Raw genomic sequence first — 27,637 nt, 5'->3', positions numbered from 1 at the left:
TGCTGGTGGGAGCAGGTGAGTGCTGTTGAGAGTGGGTGAGCGTGAGTGCTGGTGGGAGCGAGTGAGTGCTGGTGGGAGCAGGTGAGTGCTGTTGAGAGTGGGTGAGCGTGAGTGCAGTGGGCAGCGGGTGAGCGTGAGTGCTGGTGGGAGCAGGTGAGTGTGAGTGGAGGTGGGAGCGAGTGAGTGCTGTTGGGAGCGGGTGAGTGTGAGTGCTGGTGGGAGTGAGTAGTGCTGGTGGGAACGCGTGAGTGTGAGTGCAGGTGAGTGCGGGTGAGCGTGAGTGCTGGTGGGAGCCCGTGAGCGTGAGTGCTGGTGGGAGCGAGTGTGTGCTGTTGGGAGCGGGTGAGCGTGAGTGCTGGTGGGAGCCCGTGAGCGTGAGTGGAGGTGGGAGTGGGTGAGCGTGAGTGCTGGTGGGAGCCCGTGAGCGTGAGTGGAGGTGGGAGCGAGTGAGTGCTGGTGGGAACGCGTGAGTGTGAGTGCAGGGGGGAGTGGGTCGGTGCAGGTGAGTGCGGGTGGGTGCAGGTGAGTGCGGGTGGGTGCAGGTGAGTGCGGGTGGAAGCGGGTGAGTGCGGGTGGAAGCGGGTGAGTGCGGGTGGAAGCGGGTGAGTGCGGGTGGAAGCGGGTGAGCGTGAGAGCGGGTGAGCGTGAGTGCAGGGGGGAGCGGGTGAGTGTGAGTGCTGGTGGGAGCCCGTGAGCGTGAGTGGAGGTGGGAGCGAGTGAGTGCTGGTGGGAGCGGGTGAGCGTGAGTGCAGGGGGGAGCGGGTGAGCGTGAGTGCAGGGGGGAGCGGGTGCGAGCGGGTGATCGTGAGTTCAGGGGGGAGCGGGTGAGTGTGAGTGCTTTTGGGAGCCTGTGAGTGTTAGTGCTGGTGGGAGCGAGTGAGTGCTGGTGGGAGCGAGTGATCGTGAGTTCAGGGGGGAGCGGGTGAGTGTGAGTGCAGGGGGGAGCGGGTGAGCGTGAGTGCAGGGGGGAGCGGGTGCGAGCGGGTGATCGTGAGTTCAGGGGGGAGCGGGTGAGTGTGAGTGCTTTTGGGAGCCTGTGAGTGTTAGTGCTGGTGGGAGCGAGTGAGTGCTGGTGGGAGCGAGTGAGTGTGAGTGCAGGGGGGAGCGGGTGGGTGCAGGTGAGTGCGGCTGGGAGCGGGTGAGCGTGAGTGCTGGTGGGAGCGGATGAGCGTGAGTGCTGGTGGGAGCGGATGAGCGTGAGTGCGGGGGGAGCGGGTGAGTGCGGGTGGCAGCGGGTGAGCGTGAGTGCGGGGGGGAGCAGGTGAGCATGATTAAGGCGGGGAGCGGGTGAGCGTGAGTGCAGGCGGGAGCGGGTGAGCGTGAGTGCGAGTGGGAGCGGGTGAGCGTGAGTGCAGGGGGGAGCGGGTGAGCGTAAGTACGGGTGGGTGCGAGTGTGTGCGGGTGATTACAGGGACGAGCGGGTGAGTGCTTTTGGGAGTGGGGGAGCGGGAGAGTGCAGTGGGGAGCGGCTGAGCGTGAGTGCTGGTGGGAACAGGTGAGTGTGAGTGCAGGGCGGAGCGGGTGAGCGTGAGTGCTGGGCGGAGCGGGTGAGCGTGAGTGCAGTGGGCAGCGGGTGAGCGTGAGTGCTGCTGGGAGCGGGTGAGCGTGAGTTCTGGTGGGAGTGGGTGAGCGTGAGTGCTGTTGGGAGCGGGTGAGTGTGAGTGCAGGGGGAAGCGGGTGAGCGTGAGTGCTAGTGGGGGCTGGTAAGCGTGAGTGCTGGTGGGAGCGGATGAGTGCGGGTGAGCGTGAGTGCGGGGGGGAGCAGGTGAGCATGAGTAAGGCGGGGAGCGGATGAGCGTGAGTGCAGGGGGGTTCGGGTGAGTGCGGATGGTAGCGGGTGAGCGTGAGTGCAGGGGGGAGCGGATGAGTGAGGGTGAGAGTGAGAGCAGGGGGGTGCGGGTGGGAGCGGGTGAACGTGAGTGCGGGTGGGAGCGGGTGAACGTGAGTGCGGGTGGGAGCGGGTGAGTGTGAGTGTAGGGGCGAGCGGGTGAGTGTGAGTGCAGGGAGGAGCGGGTGAGCGTGAGTGCGGGTGGGAGCGGGTGCGAGCGGGTGAGCGTGAGTGCAGGGGGGAGCGGGTGAGCGTGAGTGCAGGGGGGGAGCGGGTGGGAGCGGGTGAGCGTGAGTTCAGGGGGGAGCGGGTAAGCGTGAGTGCAGGGGGGAGCGGGTGAGCGTGAGTGCAGGGGGGAGCGGGTGAGCGTGAGTGCAGGGGGGAGCGGGTGAGCATGAGTGCAGGGAGGAGCGGGTGAGCGTGAGTGCGGGTGGGAGCGGGTGCGAGCGGGTGAGCGTGAGTGCAGGGGGGAGCGGGTGAGCGTGAGTGCAGGGGGGAGCGGGTGCGAGCGGGTGAGCGTGAGTTCAGGGGGGAGCGGGTAAGCGTGAGTGCAGGGGGGAGCGGGTGAGCGTGAGTGCAGGGGGGAGCGGGTGAGCGTGAGTGCAGGGGGGAGAGGGTGAGCGTGAGTGCAGGGGGGAGCGGGTGAGCGTGAGTGCAGGGGGGAGCGGGTGAGCGTGAGTGCATGGGGGGAGCGGGTGAGCGTGAGTGCAGGGGGGAGCGGGTGAGCGTGAGTGCAGGGGGGAGCGGGTGAGCGTGAGTGCAGGGGGGAGCGGGTGAGCGTGAGTGCTGGGGGGAGCGGGTGAGCGTGAGTGCTGGGGGGAGCGGGTGAGCGTGAGTGCTGGGGGGAGCGGGTGAGCGTGAGTGCTGGGGGGAGCGGGTGAGCGTGAGTGCAGGTGGGAGCGGGTGAGCGTGAGTGCTGGTGGGAGCCCGTGAGCGTGAGTGCTGGTGGGAGCGAGTGAGTGCTGGTGGGAGCAGGTGAGTGCTGTTGGGAGCGGGTGAGTGTGAGTGGAGGTGGGAGCGAGTGAGTGCTGGTGGGAGCAGGTGAGTGTGAGTGCTGGTGGGAGTGAGTAGTGCTGGTGGGAACGCGTGAGTGTGAGTGCTGGGGGGAGTGGGTCGGTGCAGGTGAGTGCGGGTGGGTGCATGTGAGTGCGGGTGGAAGCGGGTGAGTGCGGGTGAGCGTGAGAGCGGGTGAGCGTGAGTGCACGGGGGAGCGGGTGAGCGTGAGTGCTGGTGGGAGCAGGTGAGCGTGAGTGCAGGGGGGAGCGTGAGTGCTGGTGTGAGTGGGTGAGTGTGAGTGCAGGGGAGAGTGGGTGAGCGTGAGTGCGGGTCGGAGCGGGTGCGCGTGAGTGCAGGGGGGAGCGGGTGAATTTGAGTTCGGGTGGGAGCGGGTGAGTGCAGGGGGGAGCGTGTGAGCGTGAGTGCAGGGGGGAGCGGGTGAGCGTGAGTGCAGGGGGGAGCGGGTGAGCGTGAGTGCGGGTGGGAGCGGGTGAGCGTGAGTGCAGGGGTCAGCGGGTGAGCGGGAGTGCGGGTGGGAGCGGGTGAGCGTGAGTGCGGGTGGGAGCGGGTGAGCGTGAGTACAGGGGGGGGAGCGGGTGAGCGTGAGTGCGAGTGGGAGCGGGTGAGCGTGAGTGCAGGGGGAGCGGGTGAGCGTAAGTACGGGTGGGTGCGAGTGTGTGCGGGTGATTACAGTGACGAGCGGGTGAGTGCTTTTGGGAGTGGGGGTGCGGGAGAGTGCAGTGGGGAGCGGCTGAGCGTGAGTGCTGGTGGGAACAGGTGAGCGTGAGTGCAGGGCGGAGCGGGTGAGCGTGAGTGCAGTGGGCAGCGGGTGAGCGTGAGTGCTGGTGGGAACGGCTGAGCTTGAGTGCAGGGCGGAGCGGGTGAGCGTGAGTGCTGGTGGGAGTGGGTGAGCGTGAGTGCTGTTGCGAGCGGGTGAGTGTGAGTGCAGGGGGAAGCGGGTGAGCGTGAGTGCTAGTGGGGGCTGGTAAGCGTGAGTGCTGGTGGGAGCGGATGAGTGCGGGTGAGCGTGAGTGTGGGGGGGAGCAGGTGAGCATGAGTAAGGCGGGGAGCGGATGAACGTGAGTGCAGGGGGGTTCGGGTGAGCGTGAGTGCGGATGGTAGCGGGTGAGCGTGAGTGCAGGGGGGAGCGGATGAGTGCGGGTGGGAGCGGGTGAGCGTGAGTGCAGGGGGAGTGGCTGAGCGTGAGTACAGGGCGTAGCGGGTGAGAGTGAGTGCTGGTGGGAGCGGGTGAGCGTGAGTGCAGGGGGGAGCGGGTGAGCGTGCGTGGGGTGATTCGGGTGAGCGTGAGTGCGGGTGGGAGCGGGTGAGCGTGAGTGCAGGGGGGAGCGGGTGCGCTGTGTGAGCGGGGGGTTCGGATGAGCGTGATTGCAGGGGGGAGCGTGTGAGCGTGAGTGCTGGTGGGAGCGGGTGAGCGTGAGTGCAGGGGTGAGCGGGTGAGCGTGAGTGCAGGGGGGAGCGGGTGAGCGTGAGTGCAGGGGGGTGCGGGTGAGCGTGAGTGCAGTGGGGAGCATGAGTGCAGGGGGGAGCGGGTGAGCGTGAGTGCTGGTGGGAATGGGTGAGCATGAGTGCTGGTGGGAATGGGTGAGCGTGAGTGTGTGTGGGAGCAGGTGAGCGTGAGTGGGGTGTTTCGGGTGAGCGTGAGTGCGGGTGGGAGTGGGTGAGCGTGAGTGCGGGTGGGAGCGGGTGAGCATGAGTGCAGGGGGGAGCGGGTGAGCGTGAGTGCAGGGGGGAGCGGGTGAGCGTGAGTGCTGTTGGGAATGGGTGAGCGTGAGTGCTGGTGGGAATGGGTGAGCGTGAGTGTGTGTGGGAGCGGGTGAAGGTGAGTGCAGGGGGGAGCGGGTGCACGTGAGTGCAGTGGGCAGCGGGTGAGCGTGAGTGCTGGTGGGAACAGGTGAGCGTGAGTGCAGGGGGGAGCGGGTGAGCGTGAGTGCTGTTGGGTGCGGTTGAGCGTGAGTGCAGGGGGGAGCGGGTGAGCGTGAGTGCAGGGGGGAGCGGGTGAGCGTGAGTGCTGGTGGGAGTGGGTGAGCGTGAGTGCTGTTGGGATCGGGTGAGCGTGAGTGCCGGGGGGAGCGGGTGAGCGTGAGTGCCGGGGGGAGCGGGTGAGCGTGAGTGCTGGGGGAGCGGGTGAGCGTGAGTGCTGGGGGGAGCGGGTGAGCGTGAGTGCAGGGGGGAGCGGGTGAGCGTGAGTGCTGGTGGGTGCGGGTGAGCGTGAGTGCAGGTGGGAGCGGGTGAGCGTGAGTGCTGGTGGGTTCGGGTGAGCGTGAGTGCTGGGGGGAGCGGGTGAGCGTGAGTGCTGGTGGGTTCGGGTGAGCGTGAGTGCGGGTGGGAGCAGGTGAGCGTGAGTGCTGGTGGGAGCCCGTGAGCGTGAGTGCTGGTGGGAGCGAGTGAGTGCTGGTGGGAACAGGTGAGCGTGAGTGCAGGGCGGAGCGGGTGAGCGTGAGTGCTGGTGGGAGCGAGTGTGTGCTGGTGGGAGCGAGTGTGTGCTGGTGGGAGCAGGTGAGTGCTGTTGGGAGCAGGTGAGCGTGAGTGCAGGGGGGAGCGGGTGAGCGTGAGTGCAGGGGGGAGCGGGTGAGCGTGAGTGCTGGTGGGAACAGGTGAGCGTGAGTGCAGGGCGGAGCGGGTGAGCGTGAGTGCAGTGGGCAGCGGGTGAGCGTGAGTGCTGGTGGGAGCAGGTGAGTGTGAGTGGAGGTGGGAGCGAGTGAGTGCTGGTGGGAGCAGGTGAGTGCGAGTGCTGGTGGGAGTGAGTAGTGCTGGTGGGAACGCGTGAGTGTGAGTGCAGGGGGGAGTGGGTCGGTGCAGGTGAGTGCGGGTGGGTGCAGGTGAGTGCGGGTGGAAGCGGGTGAGTGCGGGTGAGCGTGAGAGCGGGTGAGCGTGAGTGCACGGGGGAGCGGGTGAGCGTGAGTGCTGGTGGGAGCAGGTGAGCGTGAGTGCAGGGGGGAGCGTGAGTGCTGGTGGGAGTGGGTGAGTGTGAGTGCAGGGGAGAGCGGGTGAGCGTGAGTGCGGGTGGGAGCGGGTGCACGTGAGTGCGAGTGGGAGCGGGTGAGCGGTGAGTGCGGGTGCGAGCGGGTGAGCGTGACTGCAGGTGGGAGCGGGTGAGCGTGAGTGCGAGTGGGAGCGGGTGAGCGGTGAGTGCGGGTGGAGCGGGGGAGCGGTGAGTGCAGCTGGGAGCAGGTGAGCGTGAGTGCAGGGGGGAGCGGCTAAGCGTGAGTGCAGGGCGTAGCGGGTGAGAGTCAGTGCTGGTGGGAGCGGGTGAGCGTGAGTGCTGGTGGGAGCCCGTGAGCGTGAGTGGAGGTGGGAGCGAGTGAGTGCTGGTGGGAACGCGTGAGTGTGAGTGCAGGGGGGAGTGGGTCGGTGCAGGTGAGTGAGGGTAGGTGCAGGTGAGTGCGGGTGGGTGCAGGTGAGTGCGGGTGGAAGCGGGTGAGTGCGGGTGGAAGCGGGTGAGTGCGGGTGGAAGCGGGTGAGCGTGAGAGCGGGTGAGCGTGAGTGCAGGGGGGAGCGGGTGAGTGTGAGTGCTGGTGGGAGCCCGTGAGCGTGAGTGGAGGTGGGAGCGAGTGAGTGCTGTGGGAGCGGGTGAGCGTGAGTGCAGGGGGGAGCGGGTGCGAGCGGGTGATCGTGAGTTCAGGGGGGAGCGGGTGAGTGTGAGTGCTTTTGGGAGCCTGTGAGTGTTAGTGCTGGTGGGAGCGAGTGAGTGCTGGTGGGAACGCATGATTGTGAGTGCAGGGGGGAGCGGGTGGTTGCAGGTGAGTGCGGGTGGAAGCGGGTGAGCGTGAGTGCAGAGGGGAGCGGGTGAGTGTGAGTGCACGGGGGAGCGTGTGAGTGCGGCTGGGAGCGGGTGAGCGTGAGTGCTGGTGGGAGCGGATGAGCGTGAGTGCAGGGGGGAGCGGGTGAGCGTGAGTGCGGGGGGATCGGGTGAGTGCGGCTGGGAGCGGGTGAGCGTGAGTGCTGGTGGGAGCGGGTGAGCGTGAGTGCAGGGGGGAGCAGGTGAGCATGATTAAGGCGGGGAGCGGGTGAGCGTGAGTGCAGGGGGGAGCAGGTGAGCGTGAGTGCGGGTGGAAGCGGATGAGTGTGGGTGGGAGCGGGTGAGAGTGAGTGCAGGGGGGTGCGGGTGGGAGCAGGTGAATTTGAGTTCGGGTGGGAGCGGGTGAGCGTGAGTGCAGGGGGGAGCGTGTGAGCGTGAGTGCAGGGGGGAGCGTGTGAGCGTGAGTGCAGGGGGGAGCGGGTGAGCGTGAGTGCAGGGGGGAGCGGGTGAGCGTGAGTGCGGGTGGGAGCGGGTGAGCGTGAGTGCAGGGGGCAGCGGGTGAGCGTGAGTGCAGGCGGGAGCGGGTGAGCGTGAGTGCGAGTGGGAGCGGGTGAGCGTGAGTGCAGGGGGGAGCGGGTGAGCGTAAGTACGGGTGGGTGCGAGTGTGTGCGGGTGATTACAGGGACGAGCGGGTGAGTGCTTTTGGGAGTGGGGGAGCGGGAGAGTGCAGTGGGGAGCGGCTGAGCGTGAGTGCTGGTGGGAACAGGTGAGCGTGAGTGCAGGGCGGAGCGGGTGAGCGTGAGTTCTGGTGGGAGTGGGTGAGCGTGAGTGCTGTTGCGAGCGGGTGAGTGTGAGTGCAGGGGGAAGCGGGTGAGCGTGAGTGCTAGTGGGGGCTGGTAAGCGTGAGTGCTGGTGGGAGCGGATGAGTGCGGGTGAGCGTGAGTGCGGGGGGGAGCAGGTGAGCATGAGTAAGGCGGGGAGCGGATGAGCGTGAGTGCAGGGGGGTTCGGGTGAGTGCGGATGGTAGCGGGTGAGCGTGAGTGCAGGGGGGAGCGGATGAGTGCGGGTGAGAGTGAGAGCAGGGGGGTGTGGGTGGGAGCGGGTGAACGTGAGTGCAGGGGGGAGCGGATGAGTGCGGGTGAGAGTGAGACCAGGGGGGTGTGGGTGGGAGCGGGTGAACGTGAGTGCGGGTGGGAGCGGGTGAACGTGAGTGCGGGTGGGAGCGGGTGAGTGTGAGTGTAGGGGCGAGCGGGTGTGTGAGTGCAGGGAGGAGCGGGTGAGCGTGAGTGCGGGTGGGAGCGGGTGCGAGCGGGTGAGCGTGAGTGCAGGGGGGAGCGGGTGCGAGCAGGTGAGCGTGAGTGCAGGGGGGAGCGGGTGAGCGTGAGTGCAGGGGGGAGCGGGTGAGCGTGAGTGCAGGGGGGAGCGGGTGAGCGTGAGTGCAGGGGGGGAGCGGGTGAGCGTGAGTGCAGGGGGGAGCGGGTGAGCGTGAGTGCTGGGGGGGAGCGGGTGAGCGTGAGTGCTGGGGGGAGCGGGTGAGCGTGAGTGCAGGTGGGAGCAGGTGAGCGTGAGTGCTGGTGGGTGCGGGTGAGCGTGAGTGCGGGTGGGAGCAGGTGAGCGTGAGTGCTGGTGGGAGCCCGTGAGCGTGAGTGCTGGTGGGAGCGAGTGAGTGCTGGTGGGAGCAAGTGAGTGCTGTTGGGAGCGGGTGAGCGTGAGTGCTGGTGGGAGCAGGTGAGTGTGAGTGGAGGTGGGAGTGAGTAGTGCTGGTGGGAACGCGTGAGTGTGAGTGCAGGGGGAGTGGGTTGGTGCAGGTGAGTGCGGGTGGGTGCAGGTGAGTGCGGGTGGGTGCAGGTGAGTGCGGGTGGAAGCGAGTGAGTGCGGGTGAGCGTGAGAGCGGGTGAGCGTGAGTGCACGGGGGAGCAGGTGAGCGTGAGTGCTGGTGGGAGCAGGTGAGCGTGAGTGCAGGGGGGAGCGTGAGTGCTGGTGGGAGTGGGTGAGTGTGAGTGCAGGGGAGAGCGGGTGAGCGTGAGTGCCGGTCGGAGCGGGTGCGCGTGAGTGCAGGGGGGAGCGGGTGAGCGTGAGTGCAGGGGGGAACGGGTGCGAGCGGGTGAGCGTGAGTGCCTGGGGGAGCGGGTGAGCGTGACTGCAGGTCGGAGCGGGTGCGCGTGAGTGCGAGTGGGAGCGGGTGAGCGGTGAGTGCGGGTGGAGCGGGGGAGCGGTGAGTGCAGGTGGGAGCAGGTGAGCGTGAGTGCAGGGGGGAGCGGCTGAGCGTGAGTGCAGGGCGTAGCGGGTGAGAGTGAGTGCTGGTGGGAGCGGGTGAGCGTGAGTGCAGGGGGGAGCGGCTGAGCGTGAGTGCAGGGCGTAGCGGGTGAGAGTGAGTGCTGGTGGGAGCGGGTGAGCGGGAGTGCAGGGGGGAGCGGCTGAGCGTGAGTGCAGGGTGTAGCGGGTGAGAGTGAGTGCAGGTGGGAGCGGGTGAGCGTGACTGCAGGTGGGAGCGGGTGAGCGTGAGTGCTGGTGGGAGCGGGTGAGCGTGAGTGCTGGTGGGAGCGGGTGAGCGTGAGTGCTGGTGGGAGCCCGTGAGCGTGAGTGCTGGTGGGAGCGAGTGTGTGCTGGTGGGAGCAGGTGAGTGCTGATGGGAGCGGGTGAGCGTGAGTGCTGGTGGGAGCAGGTGAGTGTGAGTGCTGGTGGGAGCCCGTGAGCGTGAGTGGAGGTGGGAGCAAGTGAGTGCTGGTGGGAACGCGTGGGTGTGAGTGCAGGGGGGAGTGGGTCGGTGCAGGTGAGTGCGGGTGGGTGCAGGTGAGTGCGGGTGGGTGCAGGTGAGTGCGGGTGGAAGCGGGTGAGTGCGGGTGGAAGCGGGTGAGCGTGAGAGCGGGTGAGCATGAGTGCAGGGGGGAGCGGATGAGTGCGGGTGAGAGTGAGAGCAGGGGGGTGTGGGTGGGAGCGGGTGAACGTGAGTGCAGGGGGGAGCGGATGAGTGCGGGTGAGAGTGAGACCAGGGGGGTGTGGGTGGGAGCGGGTGAACGTGAGTGCGGGTGGGAGCGGGTGAACGTGAGTGCGGGTGGGAGCGGGTGAGCGTGAGTGTAGGGGCGAGCGGGTGTGTGAGTGCAGGGAGGAGCGGGTGAGCGTGAGTGCGGGTGGGAGCGGGTGCGAGCGGGTGAGCGTGAGTGCAGGGGGGAGCGGGTGCGAGCAGGTGAGCGTGAGTTCAGGGGGGAGCGGGTAAGCGTGAGTGCAGGGGGGAGCGGGTGAGCGTGAGTGCAGGGGGGAGCGGGTGAGCGTGAGTGCAGGGGGGAGCGGGTGAGCGTGAGTGCAGGGGGGAGCGGGTGAGCGTGAGTGCTGGGGGGAGCGGGTGAGCGTGAGTGCTGGGGGGAGCGGGTGAGCGTGAGTGCAGGTGGGAGCAGGTGAGCGTGAGTGCTGGTGGGTGCGGGTGAGCGTGAGTGCGGGTGGGAGCAGGTGAGCGTGAGTGCTGGTGGGAGCCCGTGAGCGTGAGTGCTGGTGGGAGCGAGTGAGTGCTGGTGGGAGCAAGTGAGTGCTGTTGGGAGCGGGTGAGCGTGAGTGCTGGTGGGAGCAGGTGAGTGTGAGTGGAGGTGGGAGTGAGTAGTGCTGGTGGGAACGCGTGAGTGTGAGTGCAGGGGGAGTGGGTCGGTGCAGGTGAGTGCGGGTGGGTGCAGGTGAGTGCGGGTGGGTGCAGGTGAGTGCGGGTGGAAGCGAGTGAGTGCGGGTGAGCGTGAGAGCGGGTGAGCGTGAGTGCACGGGGGAGCAGGTGAGCGTGAGTGCTGGTGGGAGCAGGTGAGCGTGAGTGCAGGGGGGAGCGTGAGTGCTGGTGGGAGTGGGTGAGTGTGAGTGCAGGGGAGAGCGGGTGAGCGTGAGTGCCGGTCGGAGCGGGTGCGCGTGAGTGCAGGGGGGAGCGGGTGAGCGTGAGTGCAGGGGGGAACGGGTGCGAGCGGGTGAGCGTGAGTGCCTGGGGGAGCGGGTGAGCGTGACTGCAGGTCGGAGCGGGTGCGCGTGAGTGCGAGTGGGAGCGGGTGAGCGGTGAGTGCGGGTGGAGCGGGGGAGCGGTGAGTGCAGGTGGGAGCAGGTGAGCGTGAGTGCAGGGGGGAGCGGCTGAGCGTGAGTGCAGGGCGTAGCGGGTGAGAGTGAGTGCTGGTGGGAGCGGGTGAGCGTGAGTGCAGGGGGGAGCGGCTGAGCGTGAGTGCAGGGCGTAGCGGGTGAGAGTGAGTGCTGGTGGGAGCGGGTGAGCGGGAGTGCAGGGGGGAGCGGCTGAGCGTGAGTGCAGGGTGTAGCGGGTGAGAGTGAGTGCAGGTGGGAGCGGGTGAGCGTGACTGCAGGTGGGAGCGGGTGAGCGTGAGTGCTGGTGGGAGCGGGTGAGCGTGAGTGCAGGTGGGAGCAGGTGAGCGTGAGTGCTGGTGGGAGCGGGTGAGCGTGAGTGCTGGTGGGAGCGGGTGAGCGTGAGTGCTGGTGGGAGCCCGTGAGCGTGAGTGCTGGTGGGAGCGAGTGTGTGCTGGTGGGAGCAGGTGAGTGCTGATGGGAGCGGGTGAGCGTGAGTGCTGGTGGGAGCAGGTGAGTGTGAGTGCTGGTGGGAGCCCGTGAGCGTGAGTGGAGGTGGGAGCAAGTGAGTGCTGGTGGGAACGCGTGGGTGTGAGTGCAGGGGGGAGTGGGTCGGTGCAGGTGAGTGCGGGTGGGTGCAGGTGAGTGCGGGTGGAAGCGGGTGAGTGCGGGTGGAAGCGGGTGAGCGTGAGAGCGGGTGAGCATGAGTGCAGGGGGGAGCGGGTGAGTGTGAGTGCTGGTGGGAGCCCGTGAGCTTGAGTGGAGGTGGGAGCGAGTGAGTGCTGGTGGGAGCGGGTGAGCGTGAGTGCAGGGGGGAGCGGGTGCGAGCTGGTGATCGTGAGTGCAGGGGGGAGCGGGTGAGTGTGAGTGCTTTTGCGAGCCTGAGTGTTAGTGCTGGTGGGAGCGAGTGAGTGTGAGTGCGGGGGGAAGCGGGTGAGCGTGAGTGCTAGTGGGGTCTGGTAAGCGTGAGTGCTGGTGGGAGCGGATGAGTGCGGGTGAGCGTGAGTGCAGGGGGGAGCAGGTGAGCATGAGTAAGGCGGGGAGCGGATGAGCGTGAGTGCAGGGGGGTTCGGGTGAGCGTGAGTGCGGATGGTAGCGGGTGAGCGTGAGTGCAGGGGGGAGCGGATGAGTGCGGGTGGGAGCGGGTGAGTGCTGGTGTGAACGCGTGAGTGTGAGTGCAGGGGGGAGTGGGTCGGTGCAGGTGAGTGCGGGTGGGTGCAGGTGAGTGCGGGTGGAAGCGGGTGAGTGCGGGTGGAAGCGGGTGAGTGCGGGTGGAAGCGGGTGAGTGCGGGTGGAAGCGGGTGAGCGTGAGAGCAGGGGGGAGCGGGTGAGTGTGAGTGCTGGTGGGAGCCCGTGAGCGTGAGTGGAGGTGGGAGCGAGTGAGTGCTGTGGGAGCGGGTGAGCGTGAGTGCAGGGGGGAGCGGGTGCGAGCGGGTGATCGTGAGTTCAGGGGGGAGCGGGTGAGTGTGAGTGCTTTTGGGAGCCTGTGAGTGTTAGTGCTGGTGGGAGCGAGTGAGTGCTGGTGGGAACGCGTGAGTGTGAGTGCAGGGGGGAGCGGGTGGGTGCAGGTGAGTGCGGGTGGAAGCGGGTGAGCGTGAGTGCAGAGGGGAGCGGGTGAGTGTGAGTGCACGGGGGAGCGGGTGCGTGCGGCTGGGAGCGGGTGAGCGTGAGTGCTGGTGGGAGCGGATGAGCGTGAGTGCAGGGGGGAGCGGGGGAGCGTGAGTGCGGGGGGAGCGGGTGAGTGCGGCTGGGAGCGGGTGAGCGTGAGTGCGGGGGGGAGCAGGTGAGCATGATTAAGGCGGGGAGCGGGTGAGCGTGAGTGCGGGGGGAGCAGGTGAGCGTGAGTGCGGGTGGGAGCGGATGAGTGCGGGTGGGAGCGGGTGAGCGTGAGTGCGGGGGGGAGCAGGTGAGCATGATTAAGGCGGGGAGCGGGTGAGCGTGAGTGCGGGGGGAGCAGGTGAGCGTGAGTGCGGGTGGGAGCGGATGAGTGCGGGTGGGAGCGGGTGAGAGTGAGTGCAGTGGGTAGCGGGTGGAAGCGGATGAGCGTGAGTGCAGGTGGGAGCGGGTGAGCGTGAGTGCAGGCGGGAGCGGGTGAGCCTGAGTGCGAGTGGGAGCGGGTGAGCGTGAGTGCAGGGGGGAGCGGGTGAGCGTAAGTACGGGTGGGTGCGAGTGTGTGCGGGTGATTACAGGGACGAGCGGGTGAGTGCTTTTGGGAGTGGGGGTGCGGGAGAGTGCAGTGGGGAGCGGCTGAGCGTGAGTGCTGGTGGGAACAGGTGAGCGTGAGTGCAGGGCGGAGCGGGTGAGCGTGAGTGCAGTGGGCAGCGGGTGAGCGTGAGTGCTGGTGGGAGCGGGTGAGTGTGAGTGCAGGGGGAAGCGGGTGAGCGTGAGTGCTGGTGGGAGCGGGTGAGCGTGAGTGCGGGTGGTAGCGGGTGAGCGTGAGTGCAGGGGGAAGCGGGTGAGCGTGAGTGCGGGTTGGAGCGGGTGAGCGTGAGTGCTGGTGGGAGTGGGTGAGCGTGAGTGCTGGTGGGAGCGGGTGAGTGTGAGTGCAGGGGGAAGCGGGTGAGCGTGAGTGCTAGTGGGGGCTGGTAAGCGTGAGTGCTGGTGGGAGCGGATGAGTGCGGGTGAGCGTGAGTGCGGGGGGTAGCAGGTGAGCATGAGTAAGGCGGGGAGCGGATGAGCGTGAGTGCAGGGGGGTTCGGGTGAGTGCGGATGGTAGCGGGTGAGCGTGAGTGCAGGGGGGGAGCGGATGAGTGCGGGTGAGAGTGAGAGCAGGGGGGTGCGGGTGGGAGCGGGTGAGCGGTGAGTGCGGGTGGGAGCGGGTGAACGTGAGTGCGGGTGGGAGCGGGTGAGTGTGAGTGTAGGGGCGAGCGGGTGAGCGTGAGTGCGGGTGGGAGCGGGTGCGAGCGGGTGAGCGTGAGTGCGGGTGGGAGCGGGTGCGAGCGGGTGAGCGTGAGTGCAGGGGGGAGCGGGTGAGCGTGAGTGCAGGGGGGAGCGGGTGCGAGCGGGTGAGCGTGAGTTCAGGGGGGAGCGGGTAAGCGTGAGTGCAGGGGGGAGCGGGTGAGCGTGAGTGCAGGGGGGAGCGGGTGAGCATGAGTGCAGGGGGGAGCGGGTGAGCGTGAGTGCAGGGGGGAGCGGGTGAGCGTGAGTGCTGGGGGGAGCGGGTGAGCGTGAGTGCTGGGGGGAGCGGGTGAGCGTGAGTGCTGGTGGGTGCGGGTGAGCGTGAGTGCGGGTGGGAGCCCGTGAGCGTGAGTGCTGGTGGGAGCAGGTGAGCGTGAGTGCTGGTGGGAGCGAGTGAGTGCTGGTGGGAGCAGGTGAGCGTGAGTGGAGGTGGGAGCAGGTGAGTGCTGGTGGGAGCAGGTGAGTGCTGGTGGGAGCGAGTGAGTGCTGGTGGGAGCGGGTGAGCGTGAGTGGAGGTGGGAGCGAGTGAGTACTGGTGGGAGCAGGTGAGTGCTGTTGGGAGCGGGTGAGCGTGAGTGCTGGTGGGAGCAGGTGAGCGTGAGTGGGGGGATTCGTGTGAGCGTGAGTGCTGGTGGGAGCGGGTGAGCGTGAGTGCTGGTGGGAGCGGGTGAGCGTGAGTGCAGGGGGGAGCGGGTGAGCGTGAGTGCTGGTGGGAATGGGTGAGCATGAGTGCTGGTGGGAATGGGTGAGCGTGAGTGGGGTGTTTCGGGTGAGCGTGAGTGCGGGTGGGAGTGGGTGAGCGTGAGTGCTGGTGGGAATGGGTGAGCGTTAGTGTGTGTGGGAGCAGGTGAGCGTGAGTGGGGGGATTCGTGTGAGCGTGAGTGCTGGTGGGAGCGGGTGAGCGTGAGTGCAGGGGGGAGCGGGTGAGCGTGAGTGCAGGGGGGAGCAGGTGAGCGTGAGTGCAAGGGAGGAGTGGGTGAGCGTGAGTGCAGGTGGGAGCGGGTGAACGTGAGTGCAGGGGGGAGTGGGTGAGCATGAGTGCAGGGGGGAGCGGGTGAGCGTGAGTGCAGGGGGGAGCGGGTGAGCGTGAGTGCAGGGGGGAGCGGGTGAGCATGAGTGCAGGGGGGAGCGGGTGAGCGTGAGTGCAGGGGGGTGCGGGTGAGCGTGAGAGCAGGGGGGAGCGAGAGAGCAGGGGGGTGCGGGTGAGCGTGAGTGCTGGTGGGAATGGGTGAGCGTGAGTGTGTGTGGGAGCGGGTGAAGGTGAGTGCAGGGGGGAGCGGGTGCACGTGTGTGAGCGGGGGGTTCGGATGAGCGTGAGTGCAGGGGGGAGCGTGTGAGCGTGAGTGCTGGTGGGAGCGGGTGAGCGTGAGTGCTGGTGGGAGCAGGTGAGTGCTGGTGGGAGCGGGTGAGCGTGAGTGCTGGTGGGAGCGGGTGAGCGTGAGTGCAGGGGGGAGCGGGTGAGCGTGAGTGCAGGGGGGAGCCGGTGAGCGTGAATGCAAGGGGTGCGTGGGTGAGCGTGAGTGCAAGGGAGGAGGGGGTGAGCGTGAGTGCAGGGGTGAGCGGGTGAGCATGAGTGCAGGGGGGAGCGGGTGAACGTGAGTGCAGGGGGGAGCCGGTGACCATGAGTGCAGGGGGGAGCGGGTGACCGTGAGTGCAGGGGGAGCGGGTGAGTGTGAGTGCAGGCGGGAGCGGGCGAGCGTGAGTGCTGGTGGGAGCGGGTGAGCGTGAGTGCGGGCGTGAGAGTGGGAGTGGGTGAGTGCGGGATGAGCAGGTGAGCTTGAATGAGGGTGGGAGTGTGAGTGGGAGCGGATGAGTGCGGGTAGGAGCGGGTGAGCGTGTGTGTGGGGGGAGCGGGTGAGCGTGAGTGCGGTTGGGAGCGGGTGAGCGTGAGTGTGGTGAGTGAAGCGGGTGAGTGTGCGGGGGGAGCGAAGGAGCATGTGTGTGATGTTGGCTGGGTGTGGGGTGTAGCGTGTGTGTGTGTGCGTATGGAGGAAGGAAAGGAACATATGTGGGTTTGGCCAGGTGGGGGGATTAGGGAGCATGTGTGGGAGAGCGAGTGAGGGAGCAAAGATGTCCGTTTGCTCCTAGTCTCAGGCTTCTCACTCACTCTCTCTCACCACCTCGCACCAACAGATACACTTTTTGAAAAAATATACTTCATTAGTAAAATTTCTGAAAGATCATTACAAAACATTTTAAAATGGCCATCACAAAAAGTGCAATAATGTTCAAGTTTTCTACATAGATCATGTTGCACCCTGATGTGCTTCAATACAATCAAAGGAACATTACAGACATTTCAAAATGATCATAACAGACAAGTCAGATAATGCAATGGTGTTTAAGTTTTCTAGCAGATCGTGTTGCACTCTGAGATGCCTCAATATATTTGTGATACATGTGATATTTACTGTATACATTGGATTTGAGTCATGCAACCCAAGGGGTCTATACAATGCCCAGCCCCTCGGTGCACTGTGGTTCAAAGGTGTTAGACAGCGGCCTTTCCCCATTACTCCTTGGCGGTGGCTGCCCCAATCCCTCAGCATGTAGTCCTGAACCTTGGAATGTGCCAGTCTGCAACACTCGGTCAGGGACAACTCTTTGCACTGGAAGACCAGTGGATGCACACTCCCACACAGTGGGTGAGGGTGTGAGTGAGTGAGTGAGCCCCCTGAGACTTTGAGTGAGACCCTCTCACTGGCCACTTTTATTAAAAACTCTTTTTTTTTTTAAATTTAACAATTTAGTGCTATGACATTGCTTTACTTTCGTTCAGCAATTGTTTCTTCAAACTGAATTTTTTTAAAAAATGGAGGTATTAATTTGTGCCAAACCTTATCTTTCAGAAATTTGCATATTGGCCCGTTGAGTGAGAAAAAAATGGAAATGTGTTGCCTCCCCTCCACCCCCAGTGGAAAGGTTGGATAGGACTGTTTATCACATGACCTGCCTTCACCTTCCCTGCCCCGACAAAATCCCATTTCTATAACAATCAAGTTAGTCAAAGTAAAAAAAAACAAAAACAGAATTACTTGGAAAAACTCAGCAGGTCTGGCAGCATCGGCAGAGAAGAAAAGAGTTGACGTTTCGAGTCCTCATGACCCTTCGACAGAACTAAGTAACAGAACTAGTCAAAGTAAAACTCATTATTTTTAGCCTGTGATTTTTCTCCTGATTAATCACAGCAACGTCCAGGAGATAAATCTTTAATTTCTGGAGACTCTAGGATAGGCCTGGAGGATTGGCGAGCCTCGTATGCACACACAATGTTATAACATCACTTTTCTTTGTCTGTAGATGCTACCTGACCTGCTGTGTACGTTCAGCATTTTCTGTTTTTATTGGCTTTATATTGTTTGCTGTTTCATCTGTGTACTTTGAGCTGCTTATCACTGTGCAACACTTAATCTATCGATAATATGACACCCAAGCTAACAGAAGGAGCCTCACCAGTATACCCTTTCGTAAAGTTTAATGATTATGAAAAAATACTTTTTTTTTTTATTCAGTCTATTTCTGTGATTAAAACCATCAGTAATACTTCCAACCAGTGCTTTCAGCCCTAGTGTGAAGCCTTTAACAGATCAATATACATTATAGAAATGTTGGAAGATGAGAAAGACAGGAAAGTATCAAATACAATCCAGTCATACAAAGGGGTTGAATGATCTGTTAGTTACTCACTGGAAGACTGATGGATGATAAAAAGATCATGATTGAGAAACATAAAAGGTACAATAGAATATTGTAAAATGAAGATGAAAATGCATGAAAAAGGGAAAAAACAGCAAAAACAAGTCTTGTTGAATGGAGTTTAGTGTGCTATGTTCAACAGTAAATGTTAAACCTGGTATTAGAAAAAAGCTGCAAGACTCCTATAGGGGCTTCCAACTCTTGATTTGAGTGTTGGTCACAATTCTTGATTATAACATTTGATCATGTGACACTTATCCGTAGTTAACAAATATTATTGCTTTTACCGTATGATGTTTAGGCCCCTGTAGTTAAGTGTCTTTCCTCATTATGAGCCTAATTTTTATTTTGTTCATTAGTAAGGTGGACAGAAAAATGGGAAATTTGCCTAATGCACCCATGAACTGTTTCCCACTGCCTCAGGAGTTGGAATCGCAAATCTTCTGCAATACCTGGCAGATTAATTTGTTATTCCTGGTGACACCAGAGCAATTTGGAAAGGTTGGCAACTCTACATTTCTGGTGGCTCACTAGATAAATATAGTGCACAATTATAATGTACAGGCAAAGGAAAGGGAAAAGTTACCAGGGAACAGCTTCTGCTAATGGAGAAACAATCATTGACACTTATGAGCTTATCTGCTCCATTTGTATTGCTCATCTTGATATTGCTTGTGTTTCTTCTTCTTGTGACAGTACAGTAATATTTCATGGTGCAACTAGCTTAATGAATCCACCAAATTTTGGTATATATATATATAAGGAATTGGTATGTAATTGTGTACTGCGGTTGTATACAGTTAGTATTGTCAAGAAGATATAACGTCTATAACGTTATTGGAAATTATTTTAAAATAGAGTTTAGTGGTGTCTGTGCCTATGTGTATGTCTTAATTGGATTAAAGCTGGCTGGTCTAGAGGCTTTGATGTATAGAAGAGAAGTAGCTTTGAAATGGCAATTAGATAAACATAAGGAAATAAAAGGTGAGGTGTAAAGAGGGCAATTTGCCTTTTTAAATAGACCATTCAAAAGAGTGGGTGAAATATTACACCTAACCAGGTGAAGCTCAGAAACAATGTGTTTATTTTTTTAAAAGCTTACTAGTAAAGTGGGTATTATGAAAAGATTTTATTGTTAGGAGATTTAGAAGTACAAAAAACGTAGTGACAATGAGAATTTGCATTCAAAGAGGAAAATATGTATAAAGGAAGAGAAGGCCCTTGGTAAAAGGAACAGGGATTCTAAGATCTAAAGCCACCAGCTTGTAAACCTCAAGTCTGTCTGCAAGGATCCAGAGCTGAAAGAAGCTCATTTTGAATGCCACTGTCCAGGGCATGCTTTGCAAGGGGTCTGTTTAAATCTGTGTTTTACTGTTGCCTTACTGGGGGTCTAACTGAGAGTCAGATTAGTTAGGGGATTTTTGTAGTTATTATAGTAGTAATTTTGTAGACAAATGTATGTGCTTACAATCTTTCTTGTATTAATAAATGTTTAATTTAATTTTATAAAAAAACATCTTGAGACTCAGTGGTTTTATTACTACTAAATTCAAAGCCTGCAAATTGCAAAAATGGGTTAAGACAGTTGTTTCAAGTTTCTCTCTGGGATTTGAACAACTCAGGCTTTACCATCAGCTGTGTCATAATAGTATATTGAATTAAGAGGTTACAACAGCATACGGTATGCTTAATGTGGGGGTATTCAGATATCCTTTGCTGGTGGCAATTTAACATTCTGCAATCAACATTCACTCCGGGCTAATGTAACTGATTGCTTCCACAGCTGGACTTTCTATACTCAACTAAACTACATCAGAACTCAATGGCTGTCATGTAGATCTTAACACAAATCTACAGAGGCTTAGACAGCCAGAGAAATAAATAGATATTTTGTCTCCAAATTAATTTATAACCTTATTTAATCTTACTTTCCCTCTTTCCCCACCCCACTCCCAAAAAAGTAGGAATTGATTTGTGAATAAAGAAATGAAGGAACCTATCAAACTGAATTTTTCCAGATGTTTCTGTAGTAGCAGCAACCACAGTGGTCAATTTCATGAGACATCTTTATAATTTCTATTATTATATAATACCTGCTATAATGCCCATTGGCATAATAACTAGAGACATTTGTAAAGAATGATAGTTGACCACATCTGCATTCAACTGGTTAATATTACAGAAATAGTCATGTTTCTGTCATTGTACCATTATCAATAGTGTCCCAACAACATACGGAAAAGAACAACTGAAACCAGTTGCACTGTGGCAACTCTTTCAACATTCTTTGATTTCTACTCTGACGCCTGTCTCAAGGCCCATTGTAATGATGTAGATAGATATACAAAATGGTAAACCTAAATAGAAACATAAATCTCAATTGAGAATGTGGGCGCTGATTCTTTGTCGCAGATTCTTCAATTTACCTTCTCCAGGGAACTGATCTTAAATGCTAGGGAACTATACAAACATTCAAAGATGATGTAAAAAGCATCTTGGGTAAAATAATAATTCAGAATTACAAGATGTTAAAAAAGCACCCCAGAGTATTAGGCTTTTCTTTCTGTGATGTAAGTTGTATTTAACCCACTTATAAACGTCTAGCACGGTTTTTGAGACCTTACGCTTGATGTGACCTGCCAAGTTATATGTTCATCATGTACATGAAGAGTATTCCTTTGCTGCCTTTTAATTTCAACATTTCTAAATGATGCACCACACATATTTAATATATTTCTAAAACTAGTCTCTTCATGACACTTTTACTGTGACATTTGGGAATCACTGTCAAGATACATTTTTCCCACAGTGCAGTGTTAAGCCTACTTAAATATATGAGTGAAAAAATCTTGGAATATTTCCAAAATTCCTAGCTGTCCTCTCCATGTGCTGAAAATAACTGTTTAATGCAGTTATACTGTGCATATCAATTGCTGTTCTTGAGGTACTAAGAGGCAGAGGTGGAAATCTGAAAAATGTGATTAATTTGGTACGGTTCATTCTGACAGATGGTCTTCATGTTAAATCAACTTGTTTTTGCACGTACATTCAGTGAGACCTGTGCATTTACAGCATTTTTTGTATTTATTAATTAGTTCTCCTAATCTTTGCATATAGTTCTGGTATACAGTTTTATAAATTACTGATGATCTTTAATTTAATTGTGTAATTTTTTTTTAAATTGTTGTCAACAGGTTGAACAGTATCATAATGTAATTTTTCATGGGCCAGTAGGAAGTTGCCAAGATCATATCGCACATCAAATAGCAAACGGTATTAAGGTAAATAACTAGTATTTGCTATAGGGTTTAAGCATTTTACATTCTAATATGTCTACAGTAAGATTTTTTTTAAAATGGACTGGTTTATTTAGGCCGTTATTAAAAATCTTATTTTAAAATCTGGTGGTAATATACCCTCTCCTCCTCCATCTTGCTCAATCGATACTTTTGAAACCATAGCCATGAGTTAACAGACATTTAAAGCTGTGTTCACAGGAGAGTAGATCTGTAGCATTCCAACAAAGTATTGGATCCCTGTGGAGCCACTTATTTTGTGTTTTGTCACAATCTATTTTGAATATGCTGGTCATCCCTGGTGTTGTACATAGATAATGTGCTCAAGTGAAACAGGATTAGAGGCTGTGGGAATCTGAATCATGGCTTACAGCTGTAATTGAATCTTCATTTTAAATTTATGCTTTCTGTTGTCATTTTCATTTATACTTGTCATTTTCATGTGTGTTTCCATTGTAATTATATCCAGATTTATAATGAAACTGCCTATGCAAATTTGTTAGCTGAAGAGTTTCAGCCAGGTTGCATTGTTGTTTATTTCTGCGACATATTCCTGGACTCGTAAAAACAATGCAAAAGATCGGGGAGTGCAAGTTAGCATTCATCTCGTGTCTTTTTTTTGTGCTGGTTTAAAAAAAAATCACGCGAGAGACTGGCCCCAGTCTAAAAAAACTGGCCATGCCCCCAGATTGAATTAATCGCCATTGCTAGTTGCTGCTCATAGCACCAATTCGTAGGCCTTCAAGGGATCTCTTAAAATTAAACTATTTTTAAGCACGAGGGCACTGATAATTACATTTTGAAAGCTTTTGCATGTTATTTTTTTAACTTGCGATAAACCTGACTACTGCACACCAATATAATTAGCAGATGGTTCTGGATAGTTTTATTTAAAAAAAACATTTTCAGTTATTTAGAATCTGCTTACTCACAGGCAGTGGGCTTAGGCACAATGATTTAAAATGCTCTTTTTTGTGATAAACCCATTTTCAGCTATATTAATCAAACTGCACCAAGCCTTAATTTTTGCTTTAAAAATATTCCTTAATATATTTATTTAAAAATAATGTGTTAGAAAACACTGCTCAATTGTACTGATTGTGACAGATTTTACATAACTTGAGGGAGAAACATTTCCTAAAACTAGTATAATTTGTGCCCAAATCTAAAAGGAAACTTGAGGCCCATATGTTCTAATTATGCATCTTGTCAGTGGTGATACTGCGGGACTTCCCTAGTGACAGGTGTAATTAATGCATGACCAAATGGAGCTTGCTGAAAATTGCCACTGGACAGTGACATTTGCAGCTGTGACAGAGCAGGAGAAAATGATATAAAATAAATCACTAGATAATACAAATGCTGACAGTTATGGGTGTTGGATCCAAAGGACAAATTCATAGAGTGTAGAAGTGAAATTGGGGATTTGGGTGGCAGTCATAAAGAGCTTAAATTTCACCCAGGCTTTACCATCATCTAAACCAGGCATTGATGTGTTATCCTTAATATACTGCATTAAGAAGCATCATTTCTGATTTGACCAAAGGGCCATATTCTGCAGTGTATGGATTTGCAGTTGTTTCAAAATTCCGTTCAGTCCATTGGGCTTAAAGTCCATAGCCACCTAAGGGTACACTGCATTAAAGGCTTTAAGTCAGGTGGTGTTTGAATCTTGCATAACTGACCTGGAAGCTACAGTTTGAAGTTAATTAGTCCACATTTTGCAATTCTCCATAGCACAAGCAGGAAGCTGTTGGTTCCAGCTGTGAAATTATACAAATTGAGATGGAAGCAAATTCATCAAAGGACCAGCTGGTGGAGCTATTTATTCAAAGTGGTAAGAGGTCCATAATTGGGACTGTAGAAATGAACTTGTTAAGAAACTGCCAAGTGAAACTCGTTGAGTTTGGCTGTGCTTGTTTGCTTTAAAAAATGAAGATGCTTACTAACAAAAGGATTTGTGAGAAGTGTATCCACTTGTTTGTAGGAATTCAACCCCATAGAGTTTAGCCACTATATATAACCTATATTGTATTATAGTCTGGAGTAGAATTCCTATTCATCTGAAGTAAAGTAGCTTTCAGACTTGGCTTAATGGTAGCACTCTTGCTTCTAAACGTGATGGTTGTGGGAACAAGCCTCACTCCAGAGACTTGAGCATATAATCCAGGCTGAGACCCCCATAATGTATTGAAGATGCTGTCCTTTAAATAAGACTTGCTAAAGTGCCATTTGGCCATTCAGATGGGTGTAAAAGATTATATGGCACTGTCAAACAAAAGCAGTTGTCATGGCCAACATTCTTGCCTCAATCAGCACCACATAAAACAGATTATCTGGTCGTTTATCTCCTTACTATTTGTGGGACCTTGCTTTGTTTCCTTACATGATGATAGTGACTACACTTAATAAGTATGCTTCATTGCCTGTGATAACACCAGTAAATGCTGAAAAGAGTCACCGTGTCTGATATCATCTAGGGAAAGAGAAACTGTTACGAAAGAACATCAACCCAAAACATTAACTTTGTTTCTTTCTCTACAAATGCTGCCAGACCTGCAGAGCATCTCCAGCAGTTTCTACCTTTATTTCAGGTTTCCAATATTTGTGGTATTTTGCTTTTGAATTTTCATTATGATGAGTTTTGGGCCATCCTGAGGGTATAAAAGGGTCTTTTTTTTTCTTTTATGAATATTCTATCATTATGAATTTATTTCTGGATTCACTTCAATTACAATTTGCGTAACCCTAAACGTTCTAAAAGATTATACCTATACATTTTGCTTAGTGTTACTTTGTCATATTTTCCAGTCAGACAAATATGAAAGTATAATTCCAGAATCTGACTATGGAGTAAAGTGGTGTAAGAGATCTTAGGAGACTTGATACATTATGAAGTATACCTCTCTGCCAAACCATATATATCTGAGCTTTGCTCCATGCTATATATAGCTGAGCTTTTCTCAGTGCATCTACACAGGAGTGTCTCATACCAATGTGGTCGTTTGAGAATCCTGGCCTATAAAAGTAAACCTGGCAGTGGTTAAAAAGAAGCAAAATTACATTGCAAGTTCAAACTGAGCAGTTTTGATTTGCAAAAAAATCCAATTTCTCCACAAGATTTGGTGTAAATTGCAGATTGATACCACAAATTTAAAGTTAAGGTTATTTTGGATTTGCTTTGAACATTTGACTGTTGAGACTGTCTTCATAATTTACTACATACTCAAAATTGTCTTGGAGAAATATGTTTTGTGCTCTCCATTAAATCATTTAATTTTATCAATCTAGTTTGAATCACAACAGGGCTGCGTTTTATAGGCTGCCCCAAATATAAGTAACCCATATTGACACATCCTTCAGCAGAATTGCTCATTGTAGAAAGCTTACGTTAATTCTGCACTACGTGGTGGTACAATATCATACTGTGCCACTGTATCACTCTTTCCTGCCCTTTTGTAGGACTCTGTTAGATCTGTAATAAAGCTGAAAAAGTTCCCTTCGTTTGAGTTTTGTTAATTTGTCAAGATCATCAGAAAGAAACTCATGAATAGCCTATTATTGCGGTGCCATTTTCTATGCTCTCCAACAATTCAATGGAACAGGATGCCCATCTGGCATTTTACTGAGGCCAACATCGTGGGAACAAAAGTGGGACTGATGGCAAAAGGTATCTTTAATAGTGAAAAATGAGTGAAAGGGAAACTGAACCTACTCGTAACTATGGGTGAGCTAAAGGTTGTTTACCTATTGCAGTTAAAACTGCTTACCATGCTTTTTTAAAATAATTTCTTACTAAATAATAGGCTATTTCTTAAGCACTTCTGTGTAATCCATTTTGTTTGAAATCTGAATGGAACCCACTCAATATTCTAATTCTCCTTGCTTAAATCACTTTGATGAAATGAGTGATAAAATATCTCAATGGGATGAGTGGTGGCAAATTCAATTCAGAATAGATGAACATGAAGTACTACATGTTAGAAAGAAAGACTGGCTGGTAAAACAATAATGGATCAGATAAGAATAAAGTTGAAGAGATCTATGAGTATACTAAACTCAGAACACATGATAAAGGCCAATATGAAATAGCAATTAAATTCGCACACAAAATTCACATGCATTGAGTCTTTTTTGGGAGGGATGCTATGAGTAGCCACAGAGGTCTAAATTGGTGTCCGCAGAGCATGTAACACTTCTGGTGCGGTCCTCCAAGCAGTGTTAATTCACAGTGAATTGAGCAGTGTGAGGGTCTAATGCTGCAATTGTAGCATTACATCAACATGCTTGGGGCTTGGGTCCTGTTATTGACTGCTATGGCTACCTGCTTGAGTTGGTCAGGAAGGTCCCCTCCAGATAGAATGCAGCGTCGGAAAATCTTGTTAATCACACATGGTGATCCTCATGCCCGTTTTCAGGATTAATCAAATTTCACGGCGATAGAATCCTGAATTATATTGCTATATCATTTGATTGTAAGGTGGTCTTGTTGGCCGCACAGTGGTCTATTCAGACTGCAACTTGGGTGCGATGTCAAACTTTATGGTCACGATGGCATGAGGAAATTTTCAGGGCTTGGCAGCAGTTCGGTGAAGATTTAGGCTGATTCCCTAGTGCCAAGGTTAAGGTGTGAGAGAAACTTGAGGGACTTAGGCTCTTCAACCTTGAAATAGGAAAACAGAAACTGAGGTATTTGAGATATTAAGTGATAGTGGAAAATTATTATTAGTGTATTACTTCCAGGTAAACTTTGGTGGTTGGATAAAGAGGAACAAACTGGTGAAAACAGATTTAGGACACCTGTTAGGAAGTTGAACTTCTGGGAAGGGCAATAAAGGCAAAAACTCAGTCATTCCAGACAACTGAATGCTGTGTGTGGAGGAGTATTGGTTTTTCTAGATTGAACTAAAATGAACCAAATGCTCTTACTCAACCATACTTAGTTTGAGATTACATAGTGTGAAGCAGCCAGTAAAACATTGAGTTCACACACTAATATGAATTGCTGTGCTGTTTTCCCACTGACTACTCTGGCATGAGAATAACCTTGATTAATTCCTCTCAAACTTACTGCAAAGCAAGCTTGCAGTCCTCCTTTCTCATTGTTTTAATTTTGTTTTCATGTTTTTCCATGATTTCATTTCCATAGATCCATCACTTAATCATGGATCTACCTGATAAAATGATCTGGTAATATGTAACGTGTGATATTATCAGAATTTTGTTTGTATTCGATTCAATATTCGACATTCATACTGTGATGTTTTATTCACTAACTTTTCATCGTGGGCTAAGATTCCATACAGCAGTGTTCTTGAAGGACCACTTTAAGGAGCATTTCAATATGTTGTACAGCAGGTTGATACAATTGGCCTGGCTGCATAATTTGTCATGTGTTGAGCATCTGATTTCAGGTATGCCTTAGTAGAAATTTTCTGATTGATCATTTATTGTATTATTAATGCTGGTTAATGTCCCATGCTCTTGCCTCTTAAAGCATGGTGGGGAGAATATTGAGCTCTAAATCTAACATCCTACAGGCGATCAGACAGTGAATACAACTGCCAGAATTCTGTGGGCTATATATGAAGAAAAAATTGTGCCCTAGCATTAGTTTGTTAAGACACAGGCATTCATATTTTACTGTAACAAGTAATAAAAACAACAATAAAAGCATTGCTGAAAAATATATTTTGTTGAAGCTTTTCGTCTTGCACTAATCAGGACAATCACAAGAATACCAATGTCAGGGGAAGCAACAATGTACGTACATTGTGGATGTTTCAAAATATGTGATAGCCATTTGCTGGTTCATTCCTCAGAGCAATGCCTTGACCAATCAGAGTCAAGCTGCTTGGTTTAAATTTCAACAATGCTTGGCAGTTAACTGTCAGGCACCATTAACTGGTGCATTCTCCATGGCAATACCTCTACCAATCAGAGTCCACTTGCCAACCGACCAGCACTCTCTTCTCACACAGTATAAAGTTGTTGCTTCACCTGACATTGGTACTCTTGTGACTGCCCTGATGAGTGCAAGACAAAAAGCTTCAACTAAATGTCTTTTCATAGCAATGCTCAAGTTCTGTGCTACCATACAACTAATAATAACGGCATTGTGTTTGAGTTATAAAACTGCGTTGAACTTGACTTCTGATTACAGAAAAAAACCTTTGAATGTTTCACTAATTTTTCAATGTTAGTGAGAATTCTAACAGTTGGAATAATCCTGTTTACCTCCTGTTTTGCTTACCTTTAGTCTCTGAATCTGAAATTACATGCAACCCTTTTTCTTGAAATGACATAAAAAAAACCTTCACCAAAGTACAGTGCTAGTTTTTGAACATTGCTGTTAACATGTTCTAGGTATCCTGGTTCCTTTGAGACAGTCTGCTGTTACTGAAAAGGCTACTGTCGTCCTAATAGAAAACTTGGAGACAGCTACTTCACTTTCAGAATTTCTGGGTGAGCTACTGGATGCGCTAGAAAACCGGGGTGCAGCAAACCCTTTCACTTTCCAACATGGTAAAGTACCATTGTTTATTTATGTTCACTGAATTATAAATAGAAAAAAAAATTCCTAAGCATAAGTGACAAACCACCAACTTGCAGTTTCAGGGTGTGGGGCTAACTATTTTGTAATGCAATCTTTTCACAATGAGATGTGTCATCAGATGAGCTGAAAAACTTGGATTTAGTTTATCTCTTGTCACAACGGAAGCAGCTGCTCGTCATTCACGCTGTAGGAGATTGACCTAGATTGCCAGATTCTGTAGGAAACACATGTTGAACATGTACATGAAAATGTCATCACGAATTTGCAGATGGCTGGTGTCACATGTTGTTTCCCATTCCTGAATTTAAGATGCCCCAGATTGCTATTGTGTCAATCAAAAATAAGTCAGCATGTTTATTTTTCATTTTGGTGTCACAGATTTATATTTTTTTAAAAAATTTCTTGAAAACTACAATCAACTTGTTTGTCATTTGCATGTGTGGTAAGGTTCTAGCTTCTGAAAACCACTTAAAATATTTGTTCACTAATCATAACACAATCTTTAAAAAGAAATCCATTTTTAAGAAAAATCTCTGAAAATTTGGTAAAATTGATAAGATTCTTTT

At 54.3% G+C, this 27,637-nt stretch overlaps 1 protein-coding gene across 3 annotated transcripts in view; it reads left to right on the top strand.

Annotated features, from left to right (window-relative positions):
• Positions 1–27,637, top strand: part of cttnbp2 (cortactin binding protein 2) — a 205,089-nt gene that overhangs the window by 157,056 nt on the left and 20,396 nt on the right. For all 3 annotated transcript variants that reach the window (XM_041216328.1, XM_041216327.1, XM_041216329.1), the window contains 3 exons: positions 20,414–20,500; positions 22,253–22,352; positions 26,882–27,040. In XM_041216328.1, the coding sequence (XP_041072262.1) occupies positions 20,414–20,500; positions 22,253–22,352; positions 26,882–27,040 (346 nt within the window). The remainder of the gene's footprint in view (positions 1–20,413; positions 20,501–22,252; positions 22,353–26,881; positions 27,041–27,637) is intronic.

Source organism: Carcharodon carcharias, chromosome 21, assembly GCF_017639515.1.
Source record: "Carcharodon carcharias isolate sCarCar2 chromosome 21, sCarCar2.pri, whole genome shotgun sequence".
Lineage (NCBI taxonomy): Eukaryota > Metazoa > Chordata > Chondrichthyes > Lamniformes > Lamnidae > Carcharodon > Carcharodon carcharias.
This window is presented reverse-complemented; position numbering and strand designations above follow the sequence as displayed.